Source organism: Copadichromis virginalis, linkage group LG5, assembly GCF_057382275.1.
Source record: "Copadichromis virginalis isolate Kocher_CV1m ecotype Utaka linkage group LG5, C_Virginalis_male_GT1.1, whole genome shotgun sequence".
NCBI lineage: Eukaryota > Metazoa > Chordata > Actinopteri > Cichliformes > Cichlidae > Copadichromis > Copadichromis virginalis.
The window spans coordinates 14,651,864-14,678,251 of record NC_140622.1 but is presented as its reverse complement, the minus strand read 5'-3'; the positions used below and the strand labels follow the sequence as shown (position 1 = coordinate 14,678,251).

At 40.3% G+C, this 26,388-nt stretch overlaps 2 protein-coding genes across 3 annotated transcripts; both read right to left on the bottom strand.

Annotated features, from left to right (window-relative positions):
* Positions 1 to 4,246: 4,246 nt before the first annotated feature.
* On the bottom strand, positions 4,247 to 19,190 carry ell2 (elongation factor for RNA polymerase II 2). The gene is made up of 12 exons (XM_085456108.1): positions 18,904 to 19,190; positions 15,924 to 15,971; positions 15,301 to 15,425; positions 15,023 to 15,186; positions 12,461 to 12,720; positions 12,074 to 12,198; positions 10,456 to 10,534; positions 9,694 to 10,357; positions 9,144 to 9,216; positions 8,450 to 8,621; positions 7,849 to 7,893; positions 4,247 to 6,755 (listed from the first exon to the last, which is right to left on the bottom strand). Exons 1-12 carry the CDS (start codon positions 19,033 to 19,035, stop codon positions 6,639 to 6,641), a joined length of 2,004 nt encoding a protein of 667 aa, XP_085312234.1. The 5' UTR covers positions 19,036 to 19,190; the 3' UTR covers positions 4,247 to 6,638.
* A 3,565-nt stretch (positions 19,191 to 22,755) lies between these two features.
* Positions 22,756 to 25,322, bottom strand: LOC146709135 (globoside alpha-1,3-N-acetylgalactosaminyltransferase 1-like). Of its 2 annotated transcripts, none has more exons than XM_085456109.1 (3): positions 24,972 to 25,322; positions 24,632 to 24,697; positions 22,756 to 24,347 (listed from the first exon to the last, which is right to left on the bottom strand). In XM_085456109.1, the coding sequence occupies exons 1-3, from the start codon at positions 25,003 to 25,005 to the stop codon at positions 23,389 to 23,391; spliced, it is 1,059 nt and encodes a 352-aa protein (XP_085312235.1). In that variant the 5' UTR covers positions 25,006 to 25,322; the 3' UTR covers positions 22,756 to 23,388. The 2 variants fall into 2 exon arrangements, with proteins under 2 accessions (XP_085312235.1, XP_085312236.1); XM_085456110.1 differs by having other exon boundaries at positions 24,632 to 24,694.
* Positions 25,323 to 26,388: the final 1,066 nt, after the last annotated feature.

Here is a 26,388-nt window from a genome sequence, read left to right as displayed (position 1 = left end):
AGATTGGGCACGAACCGGACAGCCACAAGAGTAAAACCACTGAGTAGGGAAGTGGTTGTTGGTCATCTGACACAAATCTAAACACTACTGCAGACCAGTAGACAACGTAAGATGCACGTTGCTTGTGTGTCTGAAAAAGTAGAGCCAGTTCAGAAGTATCTTAAACCTGCATTATGTTTAACGGGCAGCAGGGGGCGACTCCGCTGGAGTTTGTAGGCTCAAGTGGTAGTTTCAGACTGTACTGAATGCAGGTGTGCCCATTTATCCTGTAAGCATCCAGTGTCCTCCCTGAGGTTTCATAATCGGACGCCACAAACCAATAGATGACATCGCTGCTGCTATTGACATAGGAACAGCGATTTTCATCTCTGGCTCTCTTCCACAGTGCGTCTTCCTCCTCTCACTGCCAACCAGCTGCAACAGGAGACTGTCCCTCCCTGATCCTGGTTGTGCCTGAGGTTTCTTCTTGTTAAAAGGGAGTTTTTCCTTTCCGCTGTTGCCAAGTGCTTACTCACAGGGAGCATTTGATTGTTACTGTAGGGTCTTTACCATACAGTATAAAATACCTTGAGACGAATGTTGTTGTGATTCGACACTATATAAATAAAACTGAATTGAATGTTTTATACTATCTATGTGCAGACTGCATTAGAGCATGGGCACCCACAGACAGCTGCAGCAATTCACAGAAGCACCAAGTTCAAGTTGTAGGAATTTTTTTAGGGCTCTTCCCCCAAATCTCACTTACCAAATGAGTGTTTCAAATACAGCTGACAGCATAAAAACTTATAGTCAGTGATGTAAACTAACTTGTTATGTACATCAGTTCTACAGTTAGATTTAAAATTCATGTTATTTCAAATACTTAAAATAAAATTTAAAAAAATCATGTTGCAATAACCAGTTTGTTATCACCAGCGTTGGTGATTACAGAGGGGTTACATCCAAGTCTATTCTTTTCTGGCTTCTCTGTGGATTATGTCTTCTCAGCCTGTGGCAATGCCTCGTCAGCAAGGCCACTGGGATAAATTTGAGACATCATAAAGGGTAGGAACATGTGAATGCTGAATTGTCATAGTGAGAGCAGTATAATAAGAAATAAGAACCAAAGTGATATTTTGGAATTCAGAATGGCATCTGTCACTGATTTAATTGAGTCTCACCGGTTTTCTTCCCCAAGCCACAGGGACAAGCTACATGGAGGCCGGAGGCATATTATGTATGCAGCTGTTTCCTTGTCTGGTGCAGGGAAAGCTTTCAGGCATATGAGAGACTCCGGGGACCACATGAATCTTTGTTAAACAAGGGATGTTATATCCGAACAGGTAGCCTGATTTTCTTTTTTTTTGCATTTAGATGAGGGTGGAACATATATAAGTGTTTGCATTTTTGTTTCCAAGAAGTGAAACTGAAGGTGTGAAGAATACAAGTTCTCACGCCACACATCTTAAAACATACTCAAACATCAGATCAAGCTGCCTCTCACAGTGAGTCACAGGATGCATGCTACAGATTAAAAAGAATAAATGATGCCCCTTACTCCGTGTTTGTGGGTCAGACTCAACCATCATTTTGATCTCAACTACTCTGTTATAAAGTTTCATGATTATATCTTGCACATTTTTATTGGGTTTATTGTGTGTGTGCCCATAAGTACCCATAACTGTTTTACAGTTGTGGGTATTTTTGCATACACCAGTCCATCTAAGCTCTGTTATTACCAGCTGCATCACCGAGGCTGGTATTGTTTACACCCTGTGAGCTTGTCTGTCTCTTTGTGTGTATGATCGTGGCAAAATGTGCTGCTAGACACACTTACTTTAACCACAAAAGCAGTTTTGAGGACTTCAGCAGGTGTTTGTGTGTCTGTCTTCTGTGCATGAAGCTGTTGCAACACTGTATAAAATGTTAATGAGGTGAAGCTAAAAAATGAAAGAATTGGAAGATGAGCGCTTGCTATATATCACTTTTCTGCTATACTGGAGTACTCAAAGTGCTTTACACAACATACCCAGGCAATTTCTTTCTACACCTTTGTAACATTTAAACTGGTAAGCAACTTGGTAAGCAAGTATCTTGCTCAAAGAGACATACAGTCTGGAGCAGCAAGGGATCAAACCATCAACCTTCCAGTTAGTGGATGACCTGCTCTACCTCCTGAGGGTCATCACCCCCAGGTGTTGGCATTTATCTGCCCTGTCATCAAGTGAACAGAAATCTGAATGTTAGTCACACAAAATAGATTAGACGAAACTTTATTAATCCCTCGGGTGGGTTCCTCTGGGAAATTCAGTATTTATATATTTTTTTAGATTAGAATATCACAAAAAAAATATGATCCCATTCTGGGCCCACTCAGTAACCCGGACACTAGTATCAGATAACTCATGTTCTACCTTGTGTTCATTGCTTGCAGACATTAGTAGTAGGCATCTGCTCACAGGGCTGGACTGGGACAAAAAATCGGCCCGGGCATTTTGACTAGAGACCGGCCCACCAAAAATGTGACGTCATTCAGGGGTAAAACCGCAAAGGATTCTGGGAACTTGTGGCAAGAGGTACTAGCGCATGCAGGCTTTCAATTGAGCTCAGTTACACAGCGATAAAAAGAAACACAAAAAATGGCAAGAAGCTGTTGTATTATTAACTGCAATAGCCGGTGTTGTGCCAAAAAGTCTGCCAAAAACTGATTGCTGGTATTTAAATTGCTATGAGTAACTTGTTGGGCTATAATATGTGAAACATATGTCAAATGCATCCCTCATGGATGACATGAAGTCATCTCTCTATCTCTCTCTGCTGCTCTCCTGTCTCCTGTCACAGACTTCTCCACTTTAACAATAACACTAAGTGCAATAATCTTTTCTGGCATCGTTGTATTTTTACTCAGTTGTATATAGCATTCGTATTCTATTTTTATCTTATTCTATATTTTTATTCTATTTTATTCTACTGTATATAGTATATTATTTTATTCTATTCTGTACAGCTGTGTACTGTATTTATTCTTATTGTATTCTAATTTTTGCGTCATAACTTTTGCACTGTCCACTTCCTGCTGTGACAAAACAAATTTCCCACGTGTGGGACTAATAAAGGTTATCTTATCTTATCTTATCTTAAATCAGCCTGGTGCAACATGTAAGGATTGGCACAATTTGTTAAGATTTTGAGGAGTTTGAGAAACTAACCTGAAGCATAAAATAAAATTTACTATCAGTAACTTCATAGCACCCGCCCAGCAGTATATAAACTCCATCATGCTAGCTAGTACGCAGTACCAGTTATTCTAAGCGCCTGTAAAAAGTCAGCACAACGAAAACAAACTACAACTAAACTTGGTTTATATCTGACACAGACAGCAGGTCATAACTTCTTGCCTGAAGTTCAGTTCCTCTGCCACTATGACCGGCGGCCGCCTCGGTCTCTCCTCCTCTTGCCTCCCCTTTCCCTTATCCACCTGCTGGCCTCCACCACTTGCTGATGTTGCTAAATCTGTGGAAGCTATGCCATAGCTACCGCCAAACAATTCAGTTATTTTTACACATTTGGCAGCGTCTGCCTGAAGGGCTCGTTTCTTTTTGGTCCTAATTTTTTCTGCACCTTTTTTCCTTTTTTTGTTCTCCATTTTCTTTAGTTCGTCTATAAGATTGCTAAACAAGGGGGAGGGTGCATCCGACCTCCTCGGCTGTAATTGGTCCAGCCCAGAGTCGATCATGACCAACTGGCCAATCCAACACCTTTCATTATTTATACCCTTCCAAAAAAAAAAAAAAAAAAATCGATCGGCCCATAAAAACAAAAAATCGCCAGCGGCCCACCGGGCAAATGCCCGGTATGCCCGATGGCCAGTCCAGCTATGTCTGCTCATATAACCGTTATTTCGTTTCTGAAAACCAATCTTATTAAAATACGTGTGACAGGTCACAGGATATTTTAACGTTAGTTGTACCTCTCATTGAAATTGAATTTTGAAACACTGGATTACTGCCAGCTAGCTTGGATCTCATTCCTATGAAGCCACTCTCTGATGCCATTAGAAAAAGTTATATTTAAGTACCTTTTAATTACTAACCCACTCTTAAGTCTTTGTACTATACCTCTTTCTACTTTTAATTGTCTTTTGCATACAAGCCTTTGTAAAAAAAACAAAACAAAAAACAATCCCAACACGATTTAATAATAACTATATTTTGTGATTAAAAGGGGGGAAAAAATTTTTTTTTAAAAAAGGAAGCGAAACATCTTTCAGGTAAAACTGTGTTGATTTTTATTGAAATGTCTTGTACATTTTCAGATGGGCAGAATCAGATTTCTTTCAGAATGGACTTGTGGCTTCTTGTTTAAACATTGCTGGGAAATCTAAAACTTCCTCGGTATTCCTTACTAAACCCCTCCACACTGATACTGTTTGTTCATTATATTCTGAATTAGCTCTTACAGGGAAGTTATGTGAAGTAGCCCTTTGTAGCTCTTAATTCTGGGAAATTATCACAACCAGGAAAAACAGTACAAATACCAGCCCTTTCCCCCACAGCGGGATGGACATTTTTCGGTTGTTGTGACACCTTGTAGATACAAGTGCTAATTATCTGTCCAAAATAAAAAGTTAAGGAGAGTTTGCTATAAACCCAAATTGATTCTGACAACCAACCCAAAGAGCCAGTCTACTGCAGAGACTGACTATCTGACAGAATGCCACAATCACATATAATGAAAAACAGGACAGAACAATATTCATTTTTGTGGGAAATGAAAATAAACAGTGCCCCCCCAAAACAAAGTACAGACTCTTGTCTGCGAAATATTTCACACGTCAACAGCACAATGACAAAGTTCCTCTTTTACATCCCTACATTTAAGGAAGTTTTATTTCAGTGAAAGAGAGACATCGCATAATCAATGACTTCTCAACATTAGCCCCAATCAGAAATTTGACTCCATGGAAGCATGACCAAAGAAACAAAAGGCAATTACATTTTTTGGCAAACATTCTAAAACAACTTAGTAAATAAAATTTCCCTCATTGAAATAATTTCATAGAAGCCATTCATCCAAATCTGTATCCATGTTGAAAAAGAAATGCTCCAACTCACACCTTTCATTGCTGTGTGGAGCTCCAACTGAGAATCAAACGCACTGACATCATAATACAGAGAAGTCCTCTGGTGGATGATAACATTTTGCTTCCTTTCAAACCTTTAAAAACAAAAAAACAAAACCTGTTTGCCGCTGGATAAAGCTCAAGAGGTTGGGAGGAAGGGGGGGGGTTATTCCTTTGCAGGGTCTAGAGAAGAACCAAATAAGGATCTTCCTTCTTTCTTCAGGTAGGATCAGGTACTCTTACTCCAGCCAGGTCGATCCTGAGTGTTCCTGGCCGGTTTTAAACATTATAGCAGCTTTTTTTTTGTTTGTTTTCTATATTTCTTCATTTCTTCTCCACATTTCTATTTTTCCTTTCATTCAACATAATACACATCCATACAACTACACTCACAATTTGTAACACTCCTTCCAGACTTTACATCCCTTCCTCTCTCGATCACTGACATCTGCACACCACCCACCCACCCGCTCTCTCTCTCTCTCTCTCTCTCTCACACACACACACACACACACACACACACACACACACACACACACACACCTGTTTCTAGGCAGTTGTAGTTCCTTTGTACAGCCAGTGGACTCCAAGCCCCAGCTCGACATTTCCGAATGTAAACACCTTAAGGCATACATAATGCACTGTGAACATTAAATATTGTTTGGTGTGGGAAATACTGCCCCCTACTGACAGGGTGGGGGGAAGGGTTGGCTTACGCCAACGTTCAACACCATTTCATCATTGCAATTAAATTCACAACCCATGCACACAAACTGTTGCTTCTTAATCAGCTCAAGTGATTTCTTCTTCCTGTCTCATTTCCTTCCTCTTCAGCTTCAAATTCAGCTTCGGCAGCAATTTATTGAAGTGTGGTTATCCACTGCCGTTTGAAGTGATGAGAGGAAATGAGGCAAGACAGGCATCTTTGTCAGATGAAATGACAGATGGATCTGCATTCAAAATGGCTTCACAAAGTCAAAACACATAAGGCCTGTGGTATTTTTTTTTTTTGCATTGTTTAAAAAACAAAATTAAACAATATATCATTTGCAGACTCTTACTTTGCACTACGAGTCACAAAATAAATAGATCTCCCTCTTTTTTGTTTTACTTAAATACATGTTAATATTATATCTGATGCTCAAAAATACTTTTGTCTGAAGAGAAAGTCCTTCAAAAGTTAGAGACAAACCCGCTCACACATGCAGACAGCCCCTTCCACTGGTCCAGTGGTGTCAAATCCACAGGAGAAGAAGAAGAAAAAAAAATACTGCAAAAGCAAAGGATTGATGGGTAAAGTCGAAAAGCAGGATTGCAGGCACCAATGAAGCCTGTGGAATCAAAGGTCAAAAAGAAAAGGAGGAATGAAGCAAGAAAACAGGAGAAGGAAAAATGGTAAGGAAAGTAGGGGAAGGAGCTGTTGCGAAGGCAGCAACTGAAGGGGTCTCAATAGCTAAGAGACAGCTGGACAGATGCTCTTGGTTTGACCCTCCATTCTCAATACTGATGAGTGAAGCTGTTCTCTACTGTGCCCTCAGGACCAGGCCTGGGCTCTGCGCTGGTCAAAATCAGCTATGAGCCGCTTGATGTGGGCCAGCTTGTTGTGCAGGTACTCGCAGCGCAGTTTCTCTTTGTGGTAGTTGGGGCTGTGCTATTTTTTTTTTTTAAAAGGGGGGAAAAAAAGAAAATGTCAGTTCAGCTGCACTTGGTTTGATTTTTTAAAGTGCAGAACAAATTACACATTTTGTTCATCCTTAAAATAAAAGAAGTCAACCTGCTAATGCTCTGTTATTTTCTGACCAATCGTGGCATGCACTCTTCCTTACAGAGCACTTCAGATTATGAGACTTTTAGGGCATCTTTCAAGAAACACTAAAAAGGTTAAAAGTTGTGATGAAAATGTTTAACTTTACTGTGGACATTTGTCTGTTTTGTTTCACTGACCACAATTCCAGTTTATCCGGATTTTACTCTGCATACTTCAGGCACTTTTGTTAAGAATTGGCAGAGAGTTCGCTTCAGAAAGCTCTCCTTTGACACCTTGTTCATGAACAAACACAGCAAAAAGGAAACAGTGCACTACCGTTGCCTGCACTAGCTAAACATGCCTGACATTCCTATACAAATCCATGAGGAGGTGCTTTGTCTTCCTGCTCAGAAGTTAAATTATCTCAGCATGCCGTCATGACTTCAGCACTTTCTCACAGCTGCCATTCCTTACCGGTATTTGTGACCATTCATATTTAGCCTGCTTTAATACATTTTATAGCCATATTGAGTTGATTGGTATGTAAAAAAGAGGAGTCAAAGAAATAATCAGGCTCTAAACTCTAATAAGTTCACAGTTCCGAATGGTCTTAGGACAGAAAGAGCTTCTGCACATGTCCAATTATGTAATAATTTTTATGCACATGGAATATAAAGCAACAATACTGCACTAATATTTGAAGGATTTAATATTTAACGTTAATGCACCTTTTCACATCAGTTAAAACACCGTGTCATTTACACAGGTGTGCACATACCACCCTGCCACCAGTACATATATGCGTAGTGTGTCTAATTCAGATCTTAAGAATGAGCGTGATTATGGAGTGTGACAACATTTTGGCCAAACTTAATGCAACAAACATTCAAAAAAGTAAAGACTTGGTTATAGAATTCACATTGTTTTTAGGTTATATCAGGGGAAAAGGCAGAAATGCACACAAAGACTTAAAATGATGACAGCCTGTGTAACTTACTTGTTTGATCTTTTTGTACTCTTTCACTATTTCTTCTTGCACCTTCTGTAAAGATGATTAAAGTCATTAGTTGTTCCCAATGGACGTCATGTATAAACATTACAAACACGTGTTCTTTCACTTTTTGTAGATAAATGAAATACTGACCCACCTACATTTACTTTAAGGAAATAAAAAACAAAAGCTCTGATAGCTGGGGACAAAAAGCAGGACCCTGAACCAAAGCACAGAATGAAACTATTAGCACTCTAAACAAATGTCTGTCGCCTGCTGGTTGCAGGTGTCTCTGGATTGAGGAGCAGCTGTGAAACTTTGACAACACTATTACTTTTTGTTGATTATGAATAAGCTGTCCATCATTACTGCCTCCTGTTTGTTTGACAGCAGTATACAAAGAGCCAGTTGTGAATGGTTAAAGGCCAAAGACTTCATTATATTCTGTCACAGCCAACAGGACCACAAATGTATAATAATGTAGAAAATGATTAAAACACACATTAAGAGAGAGAACAGCCTGTGTCACATTTCTATGATTGTGGTCTTTCTGCAGTCATCACCAGCATCATCGAAAATGTATCCAAGCAAAAAGTTTCAATATGACCTGATGCTCTTTGGTGCCAGGGGCCAACTTCCGACACTGGGCGTCCAACTGGGTAAAGCGGCGGGTGATGTTCTCCACGCGTCCATGCAACAGGCGGTACTCGTCATACTCTGCATTGAAATCGTCCTTGTAGCTTTGCCGCTGGTCGAGGGACACCAATGCTGTGTACTTCCTGTAAACAAAGGAAAATTAGATCCATTTTAAAGTGGTGACAAAGTAAGTTTTAATTTGAAATTTCAATCCAGAAAGAGCTGTTACAGACAACACCAATACCAGCACTGGACTATGAACATGCTCTTTCCAAACTTTATTTATTCTGAATGCACCTTTGAAAAGGTCATGCCATTTATAGACATATGGGAAGTTCAACATCTGTTGCACTTCTCCATTTCAAATGTGCTACGGATAAGATATTCCCTGAACTCATTACCACTGATGTGGAAAGTACAAAACAGTCCTTGTACAGCAATGAACAAAGAATACTAGCATGCACACTGAAACACATCTGTGTTTACAGCAGCATTTCACGTGTCCTAATTCTTGTCTACTCTAATTCACTTGTGTTTGTTCAAAACATCCTCTTTTGCAATTGTTTCACAATTTGTGGTGAGAAAAGAGGAAAAGAAAAAAGAAAAAAAGAAAAAAAAAAAGACTGTTGATAATGGACCCTTTTAGAATTATAACAGTTACTTACAGGATATAGTCAGGTGTATCTATTTTGGATGAAAATTCAGTGGATTGGACTGGCCTCTCTTTGTCTGAAGAGTCTGAGGAGAGACAGCAATATGCAAGAATCTAAGTGCAGAATTTATAATGAACATTAAACATAAGCACCGCTGCTATGATGGAAAACTGTCTAACAACAGGATTTTATTTTTAACCATCTTGTTCTGATGTAAAGAATATGAACAGGTCTCTTTTAGTTGATCCCTGATGTTTCAACAGTAATGTAAATGTTTGTTGCATGATGACATTAACCCACAGCACAGGATTTTTCATTCAATATAATCAGGACCGAAAGGTACTGATGGACAGACATGCACTGCTTTTATAGGAAAAGACAAACCCATTTTTCTCATGAAATCAGTGGTGCAGCTGCTGAAAAAGCAAAGGCTGCTGCAAAGAAATGGAGGCCTGTAATGTAAAGGTTGTTGTCCTGTTTTCTGAGTTAAAGTGACAACATAAATTTTCCAGAACTGCAGGTATCTGATTCAGCGGTCCATACAAGAGATTCAGAAACGCACCTTGATCTTTGTGAGAACTTTTGCTGATAACTCTCCTGGTCTCTTCATCAGGGCTCTGCCTCTTCTTGGCTCTATGACTTTCTACAGCCTGCTCCACAACACCATGAGAACTACTGCCATCTCTTTCCTTTTGCTTCCCTTTCTCCCTTTCTCGATCCTTGTCTTTGTGCTTCTTAGACTTCTTTTTAACCTTCTTACTGGTGATGCTGGACAAGGGAGGGCTAGAAATGACAGTGGAGGTAACTGTGAGTGAGGTGCAAGGCGGAGGGCTGGGGGATGGTCTGGGACCGGGGTTAGGATGCTGATAGCGATCCTGCAGGGATCTATTGGACGAAAAGGACTTGGGTGAAGGATCTCTGCAGGAGGAACTCTGGTCCACGGGCAGGTCCTGGGTGCCACAGCCCTCTGGGGTGCTTGGTGAGTTGGTGTTAGAAGCTGGGCTAGGCTGCTGGTGAGAGGGGGCAGGTGGGTGGGATGAGATGGGGAGATGAGTGGGAGGGCCTGAGGTGACATTGGAGGGTAGGGATGAGCGTTTAGAGCTGAGGCTGCCCTCGTCCTCAAGGCGATCCGAGGAGGATGCGGCTGGCCCTCGATTACTGAGGTGGGAGATGCGGGCTTTCTTCGGTGCCAAAGGATCAATGAAATCAAAGTCTGGCTGACGCTTCTGCCAAAACCCCCCCCCAATGAAACCAACCACAGAATTTAGTCTGAAAAATCATATAACACCATGGGTTGAGCTTTAGAGAATTTTTGTTCAGGTACCTGAGGCGATGTGGGAGCGCTGTCTTTGGGAGAACCACTGGATGAGGTTGCAGTTATCTCATTAGGAAGACCTAATTTGCTATTGAAGAAAAGACAGTGTTATCAGTGGGGAACAGTCTAAGTGGCAAGAAAGGGCAACTTAGAGGGTAGCCTTCAACCATCATTACACTAAGACCTGCTAAAAATGTGGATTGGTCATATTCACGAGGCTTAATTTACATTTTTCCAATGCCACAACACAAGAAGGAGAAGAAATGGCTCTAAAACACAAATCTGTAGTGTAGCTAATGTCAAAATAAACCGTACCACAAGCTAGTCTAAACAGTGTCGATGTTTTCATAGAAGCTATCCGGTTGTTCAGTGATGACGCGACGAATCCTACTTCCGGGTCTAAAGTAGTCTGCGTTTAATATGGCTTTTGTGTTGTTAACATGTTTAATGTTATGTATTTTCTTCTATTTGATCTCAAAAAGCTCCTAAAACAGTCAGTGATCCCTGTTGACCTCCCTCGGCTTTTATTACCACTAATCATTTATTTAAGCTCAGTCTTTAAAACCTTAGGATGTAACTACAGCCCAGCCTATGCAGCAGTATATGAATGACTAACCTCGTATTGTGGATGGATTATCTCAGTTGTTCTCCTGGCTGAAGTTTGGTCCTTTTACAGCATCCTGCCATGCGATTACATTTGTTCCTGACCACCGAGAACACTCACGGTAACTTTTATCGAGTGGGAAAAAAAGTTAGCTTGTTTATATTATGCTAACATAGCTGTGTCGCTAGCGGTCACCTAGCACATCATTATATACCAGCTAGCCCAACTTAAGTAACCCTACAAACGTCACTGCTGTTTAGTTTTCTGTCTTCATTTATGCTGGAAGTGATAACAGAGCTGTACGTTTTAATTTGTTTCCAAAACCCCGCAGTCAGGACATGCTATATTGTATTTAGATAGAAGCTAGCGAGCTAACTCCCTGCTAACTTCTAACTCCGTTAAATGTCATAAATTCCGTTTTCATGGATGCCTGGATGTTAAACTCAATTCTTACACCTGGTAGAGCAGAACGCTGATCATTTTATTAAAGATGAAAGACTTTAGACAGTTTTTCAACTCTCAGTAATGCCACAGTGATCGTTTGATATATGGACCTGCAGCGGAGTTTAGACCCAGACACGGCTAGTGACGTCAGACTGAACAACCGGATAGCATGTACTGCAGGCTGTAGCCACACACCAAGATAACAGAACAGTGTGTTTTCTTCACTCTCTCACGAGTTTCAGCGTTTCATTCGTTCTTTTGGAAACTGTGCTCATGTATGTAAAACCACTTCTGCTTAAAGTGTAAACAGTGTTAGCCCAATTACACACCATAAAGAACAAATGCTTTATCACTACAGGCAAGCAGGAGACCATTTAGGAGCATAATTGAGGCTATATTTTGGGTCTTTTGCCATGTGACCAAATGACTGATGCTTCTATTCAAGCATGAGGATCTCTGCTCTGTATTTCACATCCTACCGTTCTGTACATTTCCTTTCAATATATCGACTGCTTTTAATTTAATCAAAGGCAACTCAAAATTAATCAGAATAAAAAGCTGAACTGGCTGCTTGTGTACCGAGTCAGGATCCGGTCAATCTGAGACTTCTCATCTTCTGAGTAACCAGGCCAGTCTCGCTGGACGTCACGGTATATGTAGTCCTTCAGAGAATATGCATTGTCTTTGGGATTCAGGTTTGCCACCTAATTTGCATAGAAACACACAGAGTTTCAAAGTTAAGTTGTGGCAGCAGGAATACTGGTATAGATACTTCGTACATCCTGTGCTGGCTAAACATCTGTGTATGTAAATACTGTTCAACGACTAACAGTCTCATTTCTCATGAATGAAGCATTAATAAAGTGAGCAGGATTTCATCAGGCAGATCTGCAAGCAACAATCTTGTTAGCCTTCATAAACAGACAAATCTGTTCAAACTCATGCAACTCTCCTGTTGGGAAATACCTGCTGCAGGGCGGTCCCCAATGAGTTGCGATCCTTCTGGTTGATACCGTCACGCTGCAAACGTGCTAGCACTTCCAGCTTCTTGTAGGGCCTGAGTGCCAGCAGATGAATGATGCGGTCTCTGAACGGCCGCTGCGATACAGGGTTATTGGAAAGGCACTTACGAATAGTGTTGGCTGGGTTGATGGGTGTGGAGCGTTTACGCTCTGGGACCACTTCTGGGGTGGATAGTGCAGGCTTACGGATATGTACTTGCTTTCCTGCAAAACAGAAGGAAAATGGAAAGTTACGACTTCTCTTCTCGGCAGACTGGCTCATCACAGATGATTCTTTTACGCTGACAGATAAGAACTTCTGATTAACATCTCTTATTAAAAGTGGGTGTCAATTGCATCTACATTACACATACATTAGGACTGATCCAATGATTATAATAGTGAGAGCTTAAAGGAATGGATCAGGGTTTCCACCAGTGTATTACAATCCTGGCAATGTGCTTAGGCTAAATGGATCTATGCCAGACCTATGGACTGGGGATGGGGATATATATATATATATATATATATATATATATATATATATATATATATATTTTTTTTTTTTTTTTTTTTTTTTAAAGGTATATTAAAGGACCAGGAATAACTTATACCATAATACTCTTTTACCTGTGTTCACTAATGGATTACAGTAGGCTAAATCCTCCACTGCTGTATGTGAATGACATTAACCAGGATTTGGTCACCTACACATGGGTTGAACCTTTCTGAGAGGAAATCATGTGAGAGTGTCAATGGCATGTAGGAAGACCAAAGAAGCTGAGCTGCTCAAGTCAAACCTTATTTCAAACTGACATTAGGAACTGTAACCACAGAATATAAGAGACACAATGAGTGCTTTTGTTATGTCAGTGACATTCACGATTTCAGTTTTTGAAACCAGTGACAATATGGTCTGATGTTAATGCCATTTCCAGTGAAAGTGTATGTGGCAAGAAAACTGACCATACCAAACTACATAACTACACTAAGCAGCTTAGAGAACCCATTTTAAAGTGTTGACGTTAAAGCCAGAAAAACCTTATTACTGAGCAATGTGCTTAATCATGGTGTCAACACTTCCCTGTATACCTCTTCATGGTCATTATGAAATTCTAAAGCTCTTTAAAAGATTAAGGTTAGGGAAAGGAAGAGAAAGGAAAAACTCCTCCCCTCCCTCCTCGTCAAAGAAAAGGAAAAAGACTCGCAAACAGTGACAGAGATCAGTGACAGATTCTAGCAGGCGTAATGCTTTTGCATCACATTTTTCTTCTTCAGAAAGAGATATTCTGTACAGACCATCTGTACATTTATTAAGAGTTACTGCTTTTAAATGCGACTGCAGAAGGCAGACAAAGATTAGGGAAAGTTAGAGGCTGCTATCTGAAACAAAAAGCCTGCGAAAACAAGAATCTAAAGGCCCCTGGCACATCTGTAAATATGATACTTACTTCAAACCAGGTGCTACAAACGACTGACCCACCCCCTTTTCTGTACATCATCTCGATTCCCAGTTTCTATGTGACAGTACATGCAAATATACAAATATATCCCCAGGGCTCAGAAAAATAAAAGGCTTTTAGACTACATCTACAGTAAATAGTGTACATTTTTAAATGCTTACTTGTATGTGTGAAAATAATGACATTTAAACCACAAACTGGGATTTGTAGCGATTTCTATAGTGAAATGGGACAAATATACTTTGCCCTCCTTTTCTTTTTTGGCAAGCAACAAAATTTCATCACAATTCAGATCAGGATAGAGATCAGAAAACTTAAAATAAATACAGAACAGGGCAACAGCTCTTTACCGTGGGTTATAGTGAAATTTAAAATACTTGATTACTGTAGAAGATGAAGACAACAAAGTTGTCTTCTTAAATTTGCTGGCACCCAGGCGCGGCCTGTGAATGCAGTCTGGTTACATTGCTGAGTATCAACTCTCTGTGATCAGTCAAACTATCTTTTAACGTTGCATAAGCCAAAGTATTTGAATTTTACGCATTCTTTTTTTGTTGTCAGACATCTGAAAAGCAGGGAATACCTAATGTAGGCCTAGATTAGCTGCATGTACCAGCAGTCATTCTAAACATGCAGCAAGTTTAAGAGCAACAGCTATCTGTATATAAAACACTGTAACAACTATACATCCCTCATGTGTAAGGAAAACATGAAGACATAATTTGTTGAAAAGATAAATGTTAAACACAATAAAACAAAAGTAAAGCGTGTACTATGTGGCAAGCTATGCATTACTAAAACAGCATTAGCTTTATCTGCCACCATTTGTCATTATCAGACAGACTCCTAATCTGGAAAAAACTGAGACGGCAAAATAGCTTAGTCAGTCGCAATAATGGCTTTGAATAGAGTTAGTCTGTCAGCTTTCACCTATTCAGGCTCTCAAAAGAGGCAGAGTTTGAAAAGAGAGAAGAGGGGTTGTAAAGCCATGGTGACACGTGGGATCCACACCGCCCTTTGACTGCGGCAGTGGGAAATAAGCGAGATTGTAGGAAGGGTCTTACCTCTGTACTGACCACCAGGCTTGATGACTTTGGTCCCACGTTCTCGTGTGTCCTCCACAGCCTGGGTCATGCGCTCCCGGGTCACCTGGTAGGAGTCATTGGTGGCACACACTGTGACCTTGTCGTGTACTGTCGCCAACAATGCCAGGTGTGAGGCCCCTGAGCTAGAGACAAAGAGGGAGTGTGGAGGAGAAATGTAATGCAAGAGAGGGATTACCTTCCAGCAACGTGTGGTAAGAAAGTAACAGTTGATTCAGCTGACCAGCTATTAACACTACCTCGACGCATACTGATGGATGCACTCGAAGCTTCCCTGAGGGTTGTCCTTGCCCACATTAGACAGATAGAATTCAAAATTGTGGAAGGCGTCTGAAGAAGAGTCACTCTTGGGAATCTTAATGCGCTGTCAAATAATTCACATACATATTAAGTATAACACAAACAGTATAACAGTGTATTCAGCAGTAGAGCTATAGAGGATGATGTGAACAATTTAAGAGTTACGAGGAAACAGGACAACCCAAGTTCTTATCATCTAATGGGAGGTGAGCCATGCCATTATGGAGTACATACATCATACAAAAATATATATGAACCAATTATTAACTTGATATTTTATCGAGAGGAACATCAGAGGAAAACACACATTAAAAAAGAAAAAAAGAAATGATCTTGCTTTATAAACAATTCCGTTTGAATCATTAAAATCATTAAATTGGCCATTTTGTATTGAATTTATATTTTATTACAAGTGCTAAAATGAGTTAATGCCAGAAATTGTTAAGTGGTTTTACTGATTTTAGGATCAATGAATACAACTGGCAAGCTTATTTTTATCAGTTAATGCAAGACTCACAACCTAAAATACAACCAGGTTTTTTGTTTTCCTTGTTGGACTTACCCCTTGTAGTCCCTTGAACTGTATCGTTGGCCGCAGAGAAGGAACATTCTGCAAATAATGGGAAACACACATATACTTTAACCCCTGAAACAAAAAATATATACAGACATAAATAAGCATTAAAAAACAAAAAACAAAACAGAAAATAAAGGCCTAGAATCTACACTACACTTTACTCCCAGTCCTCCTATAACATATGCTTCCATCATAATGCAGACAAATGCTGAATGCTTAACCACTTGCTCTGCATGTTTGTTTAAAGGCTACATTTAAAAACATGCTGCTAGGACTATAGCTGACAGCCAGCTGATATCTGACGAGCACGTGCCTTCTTTGTCTGTGGGAGAGCAAGTAACTAGGTCATAATCAGTATTCATGATGCAAAAGAGAAAAAATGAAGAGGCAGCACAGCAAAGATAATCCCTGTCAATCACGCAACTGGGAACTTGTTAACAGCGCTGTGTCTGATGCAGTGCTGCTGCTGATCTTCAGATTATTTCACCAATTAACCAACTGGTTGTTTGGTCAGTAAATTATCAGACAAATAGTGTGAAGCCTCACATTTCCAAAGCTCAAAGCACATCGGTCTGGCCAGAGCTATTTAAACAGTCACCCAATTATTGCAGTTTTCCTTGTATGGACAGCTTGCATGTTTTTTTCTGAAGCCATGGGTGATTTGCAGCATATAATGCTCAGCGAGCCACTTAAAGACAATCTTTACCTGAGGGCCGAGAGAGAGAGAGAGAGAGCGAGAGAGAGCGAGAGAGAGAGGCTATATAAATCAAAATGACCTGTGTCTTTAAGTGGTAGGTGAAATGATTTGTTTTGACACTAAAAACAAACCAGATATTTTTAAATAGTAGATTTCTAAATCTCTTTTATTTACATTTGTGCCAGTGGCTACTTGAAATAAGAGTGACAGCCACAAATATGTGGTGGCTGCTCTTCAGCGGTATACAATAAGCTGGGAGAAGCACATGACTCCCAGTTTCTTCACCCAGCTTAAGTACACAGAAGAACCAGTCAGCTAGACTTGTGAACTAGTCTGAGTGGGAGGTATGCGCATTTTAACAGATTCTCCACGTTGCTGAGTCTTCCTAAAGCGACTCAAGAAGTAGGTGACTGGATAAAATGGGCACTTTTTTTTTTTTAAACATTGAAATAAATATGTCATGGTTGTAAAAGCTGTGCTACTCCAAGCCATACTCCCTCCTCCCCCCACTCGCACCGTTCTGATCACATTTCACATCACCACAGAAAGACAAAGATAGCCGGCTTCCAGAGTTCGATGACTGGGTTAGCTACAGCACACATTACCGAGAGGGAGAGAGAAACAAAAAGCAGGCAGTTTTTGGCTGCTCAGTCAGCAAGAGATTGCAGGCTGCTGTTCAGTGCAGAGAACAGACCAACATTACCACATCCAATAAGGTTGTAGCACGGGCTGTCACAAAAGAATTCCCTCAACTAAGTGATAACGCAGCCTGCCAGCTGTCACAAAACCGTGTGAATAATCATTTTGGATTTTGCTTTATATCCACATTTTATAAACACATATATTTGCAAGAGGAATTCTCACGGGGCTGACAATAAGCCAAAGCTTATCATACAAGAATGTATACAATGTGTGGCTGGCAGACGGACAGGTAAGTGTATATGCAATAAAATGATAAAGTCTCAGAAACCTCAGCACACTATAGCCTACTAGCAATCATCCCTGAGTGGAGACCTAGACCTGGCCAGTGTGTTACGTAACAGCGTTGCTGTTGGCAGAGAAAAGTCAGGTAACCTGGCTTTAGGCCTCCTTATTCAAGACTGCAGAGGTTCAGATTAGTCCACCTGCATTCACCTCAACAAGATTACACCATTCGTACGGTTCAAGATTAACAAGTTATATTTAATCGGCACAGGCATGCAGTGATCCAGAGCAAACAGTAGTTTTAAAAGCACTACTTTGTGTTACAGCACACTGGCTTGAATTAGTTCAGAAAGAGTATGGAAATACATTACATTAATGCAAAAAAAAAAAAAAAAGAAAAAAAAAAGAAAAGGACAAAAATAAGCTGTTCTTCTTGCTTTCCTTTCATTTTTTTAAGGTCTTGTATTAGACATATTTATAAATGCTGGCTCATTCTTCTCAGTGAAGCTTGATGCCAACTAGAAAAAGATATATATTGAATGAATTAAGAAAGAGAGAAAGAAAGAAACTCAATAAATAAATATTTGTCCTATGAAAACCTTGGAGATGCTTGCTCAGTTGTATCTCTAGCTAGTGTTGGACTGCAACAGATTATAACAAAGTTAAACAGTTAAAAAAGGGCGAGCCTGACTAGGAGCTCCATATCCCTGCCAGGTTTTTGTTAGGTTTTGCCAGCTGGCTAAATCTAAACATATGGCAAGCTAACCAGTCATCGACATGCTTCAAACGGCACGAACCTGTGATCAAAGTTAGATTATCACTCATTTATTGCTATGTTTCCACTCCTGCTCTTAATATATAACGTCGTCGAAAAAAAAGTTCAGGTTACTTGACTGCGATTTAATATTTTAATGTTAAAACGCTATGCTCATGAAGCTTGTCTAGTGTATTCGTCGATATGAGCCTACCACTTTCCTAATTTGGTAAGCAACATTAGTTTGGCAAGAAAAAAAATGGACTAGGTTGGTCAGCACAACATAATAACGTAGAGCTAGCGTTAGCTAATCAGCGTCCAGCTCAACCAACAGGTTTTTACGTTAAATCATATTTGTCAGTTCGTAAAACCTGGCTAGAATATAAGACCAAGGTCTCATTTATCTTCTGCCGTTGATTACTTTCACGACACCCAACTAATGTGATCAAAAAACCCAGCTGAAACTCGCTCTGTCAACAGCTTAGCTAACTTTGTAGCTTTTAGCTATGCGTGGCAGTTGGGACTTCCTAGCTGATCCGAGCAGTGTCAGTTTGAGTCCTTATTCTTGAAATACACGGCGTTTTACTCACCGTACAGTTTTGGTAGGTCTCTATCGCCCTCAGTGCTGTCTCGGTTAACTTTACATGTAATACAGTGACTCTTTCTGCGCTTTGTTGGCCACAATTTAATCCGTATCTCCCATCCACGGAGAGCGCCGCCATCTTTACCAGCCCTCCACCATCGTCCCTCTGAAGGCTGGAGCATTTAGCAGTCCAAGCTCACTGTTCGCACTCTGACGGGGAGGGATTACGCTTACTGCCCTCAGGACTCACACCTCTGTATGTCTTCACTTGTCAGCTTGCTATTTTTTCCTTCTTCAACTTTTACCACAGCGACTTTTAAGTACGTCGTAAAGATATATATGTTTTTTTAAGACTTTTGGGCATTAATAATATATTAAGCATTTCTTCTATAACTTAGATATGATTATCAGCCTAATTCACAGCTGTATCTTGCTATGTGTTTAATAAAACGAGACTGCAGGAATTGCTTATTACTATAAGAGGAAAAATTACTAGTTAGTAGTCCCCCTTCTGTGTAAGCCAATAACCTCTTTCAGCTGCGCATTCTTCCTCTGCCTGCTGTGTTTTGCTGACACGGTGAAACTGATTCTAACCTGCCGAAACTGTGAAAGGTAGCTGCTGGAGCAACATACAGTCTACAACAAGTACCTTTCCTTTCAAATAAGTTTTTTTACCACTGTTATCCTGAATTTCAGTTACTTTTGGACCTCTCTGAACTATAAACACCCATACTGGCCTATAGCTTGATAGTATTTTATATGGTGCCTTTAATGATATGGCATATAAGATAACATCAGCACAAGTTTTCACCCCCCTGTAAGCTGGACGACTATCTCCCAGTGTCAGTCCCCTGGAATGGTGATTATTGGCTTAGCCCCAGGCAGGGTGGGGAAAGGCTTGTGTGAATCAAGCAGATTATCATGGCTCTTTACCCCACCCTTCCCCTTGAGTAGTTACACACACTTGCATGCATGCCCACACACAAACACACACACGCACAAACATATTGAGAACTTATACATCAGCGCACTGACAAAGTAACTCTTTTCATTTCTCTAGAAAACATATGCACATATAAAGTTTATTTAAACATGATTTCAACAGTGTGCTCATTAATACCACTGACTGTAAGCTACCTTTATCTGCTTGACAATAGTGAAACACAACCCTGGCTGGGAGGAAAGCTGTACTTCATAAGCATTACATAACCTGTTCTGTGGCTTCTCTTGGATCAAATACATGCAAATATGAAGTGTGAGGTCGTTTCAACTCAAGTCGTGCTCTACTTTATCTGATGGGTTGCCTGGTGTGCAAACAATTAAACAAAGATAGGACTCCTTGATTTTAAAGCTTCTGTGTTTACAGAGGTGTCAAGTGTCGCCTGGTAGAAGCTTAGGAATACCTAAAAATTACACACCCATTGTTTTCAGGTTAAACATTAAACACGTGATGCTTAAGTTTGTTACCTGGAGCACAAAAACAGTTTAAACTGAGCTGAGTGTTGATATTAATGAATGCATGATTTGACCAGTCAGGCTTCAGTTTTGATGCCAAACAGAGGTTTTAGTGAGTGGAGTCTGAAGAGTGATGAAGATGCACTTATTCTACTTAGATCAAAGGGTTTACATTTAGAGGTATGATTCCTCAGCCTTTGAATACTCCTTCTTACATGTTCTTTTACTATATCAATAATGAAGAAAACTCCATCCAGTATGTTAACACACATTAAACTCCACAGAGTTTTCATATACATTAATGTGAACGAGAAGTATCAGCTTCTGTCATGCTGTTGTGTCTGTGGTTATATTTTAAGAAGTAGTGCAATATTGTTAGTGCTTGGAACTATTTATCACACTTTCTATAAACACTGCCAATAGTGTGGACAATGTGTTTTCTTTCAAAAGCTGCGTATAAAAGTATCAACAGCTTTTGTTGCAGAGAAGCTAATTGATCACATAAACTGCAAGCTTGTTCATTCTCCAGCTGCTGGTTAGTGTGATGCTCTTCGACATCATGTATAACTTGCCTCGGCCTGTTGGAATATCATTTCAACAAAATGAAGTATTTCTCCACCTGGAGACCTAAGCTGTTAAAGCTCTAATTTTTATATGTGAAAGATTTTGTTGCACCATCATCACCGGTGTTCTCCGACACTTTAACCTACTTCTTCAGTGAACTGTAGTTGAGACTAATAGGCAGGCAGAGGTACAGTGCCTCATAGCAACATCCTGGACTGGATTTTATCCAGATGCTTCAAGATTTCTCCTTTAGCACAGACACGTGTAGGCGGGGTGAGCTGTAGGCTTCAAACGGCCTCTTGGTTTCACATGTCTGTTTATGTGGATACAATGTGGATACCAAATCACACATGTCAATTATTTAGCTGTATTATTTATTTATTTAGTCTTTAAATAAATAAATAATATTTATTTATTTATTTAATAAGGGCAGACGTGGCTACAACTGTAGCTTGCCTCCACCAGTGTGTGAATGTGAGAATGAATGAATAATGGAATTGTACAGCGCTTTGAGGTTCTTGAAAAGCGCTCTGTAAATGCAGTCCATTATTATTATTATTTATGCACACTTCCCAGGCTATCCCTGCAATAAAAATGTGCAGGAATGGTATACAGCAAGAGTAACCTCATACTTCACCATTAAGCCACTCACCAAAGTCATTTTAGAGATAACTGATCAAAGCCTGTTTTACATTGAAATAAGGGAAGCCAAAGAAATTCAAGCCACTGATGACTCTTTAACATTTCAACAGGTAATTTTGCATTTGTGTACAGCCCACTCAAGGAAGTATATGAGTTTGAACCCTATTCTATATAATAAGAATTGAAGGAATCACCCTTGTCCTATTCATCCAGCACAACAGATTTATCTGTCAGCAAAGTAAGATTTGATATTCAGATTAATATCTTCTCACATCACTGATTTCTGTGTTGTCTCTTTTTTGCTTTAGGTTATGCTGCTCCTGGAAATATGCTCTCTTTGACCACCACTAAACCTGCTTTAACCTGCTTTGCATAGTGGAATGAAAAAGGGGCACTGATCATGGATCAGACTGACAGAATAAAGGTAAACTAAGCAACATACCCTTTATACTGTTGGTAACAAAGGTTTTCAAAGCAGGTGTTCAAAGCAAGGGAGTGGTTTCACAGGCTGATCTATAGTTCTGGTGACTGCTGATCTAATTAAAGAAATACAGATTCATAAAATCCATGTCTTTCCCCCTTTTTATAGCCAAAGAAGAAATAGGTTTCCATTGTAACAGCCACAGTGATAGTGGCTTCAAAAAAGATAAAAAAAAATACTCAAGATGTTTTTTTTTTCTCAGTACATTAATTTGACTACTTAGATGTAAGGCACAGTCAGTCTGTCTTAGTGAAACTAGCCCCAGATGTTGAGGAACTCTGCACACGGAAATCACTTTGTGTTCTGTGCATTTGTCGATATGTGAAAGCAGGGTGTTATGAGACAGAAAGTCCACTGAGTAATTCTGTTCCAATTTGAATACCAGTAATGAGTCAAAAAACATGCAGGTAGCAAGCCGTGATGGCTTGTATTGCAGGATTATTTGAAATCCACCTTCAACTTCACTCCACGTGGCGGTCTGGCCCCGAGGACAGATTCTGTTGGCAGTGAGAAGAAAACATCTGCTGCTGTTTAAGCCTCCCATTAAAACACAGCACACATGGAAAAGAAAGCAAAGTGAGAATGTGGGTGTATGTTTGTGCGTGTGTGTGTGTGTGTGTGTGTGTGTGTGTGTGTGTGTGTGTGTGTGTGTGTGTGTGTGTGTGAATGAGAGAGAGCGAGAAAGGCCAAGGCACAGACAACACAAAACAACCACCATCAGGTCGTTTGAGTTTGCTTTTTACTCCAAGTCATAAAACAGCTTATAGTGGAAACTATTCAGTACATCCTGAAACATTTTCAAAAACATTTACTCTCACAAAGCTCAAATTTAGACACGTGCAATCTGGGCAGACAGCATCCTGTTGTGTCCATTTTCAGCCACCTGGTCTTTAAAAACCTTGAAACAGCAGCTCTTCTCGTTAATGATTGGCCACTGTGGGGAAAAGAGTGCACTTACTCTGTTGACTCTTATCGCTGCTGACCACAAAGCCAATGGAGCAGTATCTCTGAGGCTGACATTAATGGAGTAGACAGGACTTTCCTTTTAAAGAGACAGGTCAATTTCTTTTTGTCTGCTCTGGCAGAGATAGGAGGTGCAGGGGATCGTTCCCCCAAATGGATCTTTAATTCAGTGCAGATTGCGCAGTTTGCTCTGGTGTGATTGCAGGCTGCATTTATTGGCCTATAGAACAAACAGTTAAATGGAAATTGTGACGTTAACTGCAGTATGTGCCCCTCCGTTATCTTTTCTTTCCATCATCTGTCCTGTCATAACAGCACAGTCAGATATAACAATAGAAACAGTCCTCTGTGTAGATTTATGGGTCTTTTTTTTCATTTAAAAAAAAATCAACATTTGTGTTCTTCTCTCTGCTTATCATTATAAGACTCACATTGCCTTCCCAAGGACAGCAGCCTATGTACAGGCACTTGAGCAGACAGGTCAGAATCCCACCAGCTGTACTCTGGGGACAGCACGCAGGTCGGCCTGTGGTCAATCAGGTATCGGTTCAGGTAGCTCTCCTCTAGGCCCCTGGCTGTTATCCCATCAGCGTGGTCCTGAAGAATGAGCAAAGAACAAGCGAGAGCAAGTTTGTACATCTCAGATACCGCCCCGCCATAAAACTCAGAGGTGTAGTAAAAGTCTCCTTCATCCTCCTCCACGTAAGCTGATGAGCCTTCATCATCCTCATAAGGGAAAGCATTTCTTGGCATCCCATAGAGTTCTGGGTGCAGTGTAGCCACCAGGTCTCCAAGGATTTCCGCTCTAACAGGAGCAACAAACTCCTGGTCAACATCAGCACAGAAGATGTAATCAGTCTCACTGTCAATTGATTTTCGGATGGCATCACCAAGAAGGGTCATTCGACGATGAGCCAGCCTTTCCCACCCGGGCAGCTCGGCAATAGGAACCACCTTCATCTCTCGTTCAGGCCCCAGCTTGACGGGGGGATCCAGAGAGCGGGGATTATCTGTGAGGATGTAGTATGTGACTACTTGACCAGGAAGAAAGTAGGTTTCAGCCGAGTACAGGAAACGCCTGATGAACTGGGCATAAGTCCCCACCACAAAGGCCAGCAGACCTATGCGCATTTCCCGTTGTGCAAATTTAGCCCTGCACGATGCCGAGTGGCGGCTGTCACCCCACACCAAGGGAGCACCCCATGGCGTCTCTGCAGGAGTCTGCGATTCTGCTCCCTTGAGCACCTCCATGTCTGTCACTTTTCTCCCCCTGTCCATTTCCAAGGGATGAAATATAGGGTGAGCTGGGTGCACTCTGGCAGCAGCTCTGCTGCCATGAAGGTAGTCTGAGGAGGAAACACCAGACGCTTATTTGTGCAGTGCAAACTGATCTTATATACTTCTACTTTGTAACTTGTACTATGCGCAAAATATTTAGAGGAGATGATTCATAGCAATCTGTCCCAAGTGAAGCCAAAAGCAAAAAAATAAACATTTTTCTGTGGAAATTAATTAAAAGCGTGTGTTTTACTGAGCACATGACTCAGCTGAGGTTTTTTACTGTGTACTCTTCTAGGTGTATGCAGTGACACAAAGGGGTAGAGCAGAACACATTATTCTGTACACTTACATATGATAAGAGACAGGAGAAAACAGCACAGGACTAGTTGTATTCTGCTCACTCTGATTGGTCCTGCTTGAAAGGCAAACACACAGATGCAAAGAAAGACTGACATTACATGGGACTGCACGAGATAAAACTAACATTTTTCTGTATCGCATGATAGGTTTAAAAAACTGCAAGTTTTTTATGTCTGTTCTTCTTTCTGCTTGATTCAATGTGAGTCTCTTCATCTTAAAAGTAATCCAGTTTTAGCGTACATAAATACAGCACAAATCAATCAGGCGTAAACAACCAGATTTGACATCAGTCGAAGAGGTGGAGCAGTGGTCATAGATATTGCACTAACCTGATGACGCCTTGCAGAAAGGGAACAGTGCCATACTGTGACCTGCTGGTGGTAAAACACGCAGAGCCTTTCCCGAAGGCACTATTTTTTTGCTCCTCTGTTTGTGTTTCTCTGTTGCTCACTCTGTCTCTTCCTGGAAATCTACTGTTTAACTCACTGTTTTTCCACCAGGATTTTTTTTCGGGGTCAGTTTTCCCACATCTTCCCTATGGTTTGTATTTTTCTCTCGCTGCGTTTATAATATTTTCCTCTCCTTTTTCTTCACATACCTTTCTTCATCTCCCCCCTCTCACATTCTTCTTCAGGCTTTTTGCAGTATTCACTTCTGGAGAAAAACCAAAGTAGCCAGATGTGAAGGGAAAAGAGGGAAATGGGAGGAGATGAGGGGAGGAGAGTAAGACATAACAGGGCAAGAAAACCATTAAAAGGTAGTGTTACACCCACACTTCTTTCCTTCTTCCCCTCTGTTTAGACAGTACAGGATACTCAAAATAGAAGGACAACTTCCTCAAATTCATTTTTAAATCTCAAGATTTGCACAGATAAGTCATACAGCAGGCATCAGGCATGTTTTCCTTATCCTTTCTCCTTCTGCTCCACAAGGTGGCACTATTCAATATCAAATCCAGTGACAGAAGCTGCTCTAACTGCTTGTTGCATTGTTGCAACAAGTATCATACAATAAGACAAAACATTGTCACTCTCACATGAAAAAAAAAGCAATTAAAGAGGGTTATTATAAAGTAACTGAAGCAAATATTTGAATGTTTATGGGTTTAATGCATGTTTATGAGGTTTAAAACACATCTGGACAGTGTACATATGCAGCTCAGTGGCCCCATTTCAGTGCAAATTAACAAAATAGAACTTATTAGGACAATTAGTACTTCTATTTAATTTAAAAGAAATTGTAGATTTTAGACAGACAGTGCATGAAAATCTCATTTCCTTCAGATTTTCTATTCTCAGCAAGTTGTAATTTCAGTGCGAGGTGTCAATGCAGGGCTTTGGTCCCTACACTGAGATATGATCACTTATAAGTTCAGGATCACAGAAGACTAAGCAACACTACACTAATTTATTTTAGTTATTTATTTTCTGGGTATCATAAATGCCTCTACCAGTTTTTAATGTAAAAGCTGCTTATGCAAGTTCTAGTGCTAAAAGACAAGCTAGGGGATTCCAGAGTCTCTAGTCTCAGGAAACCACAATTATATGACAATAAATTGATAAATCAACTATTGGAAGGTTTTAGAAGGTTTGTGGATTAAACAGCAGATTTAGTCATGTTCTATAAATAGCAATACTGTTCTTTACAGAACATGGCTAAGTGAGTGTTAGCATTGTATGGCTTAAATTTACTTCCATTAAGAAAAATATGAATGTTCATTTTGAGCCTCAAAAAGAGAAGCTTTTC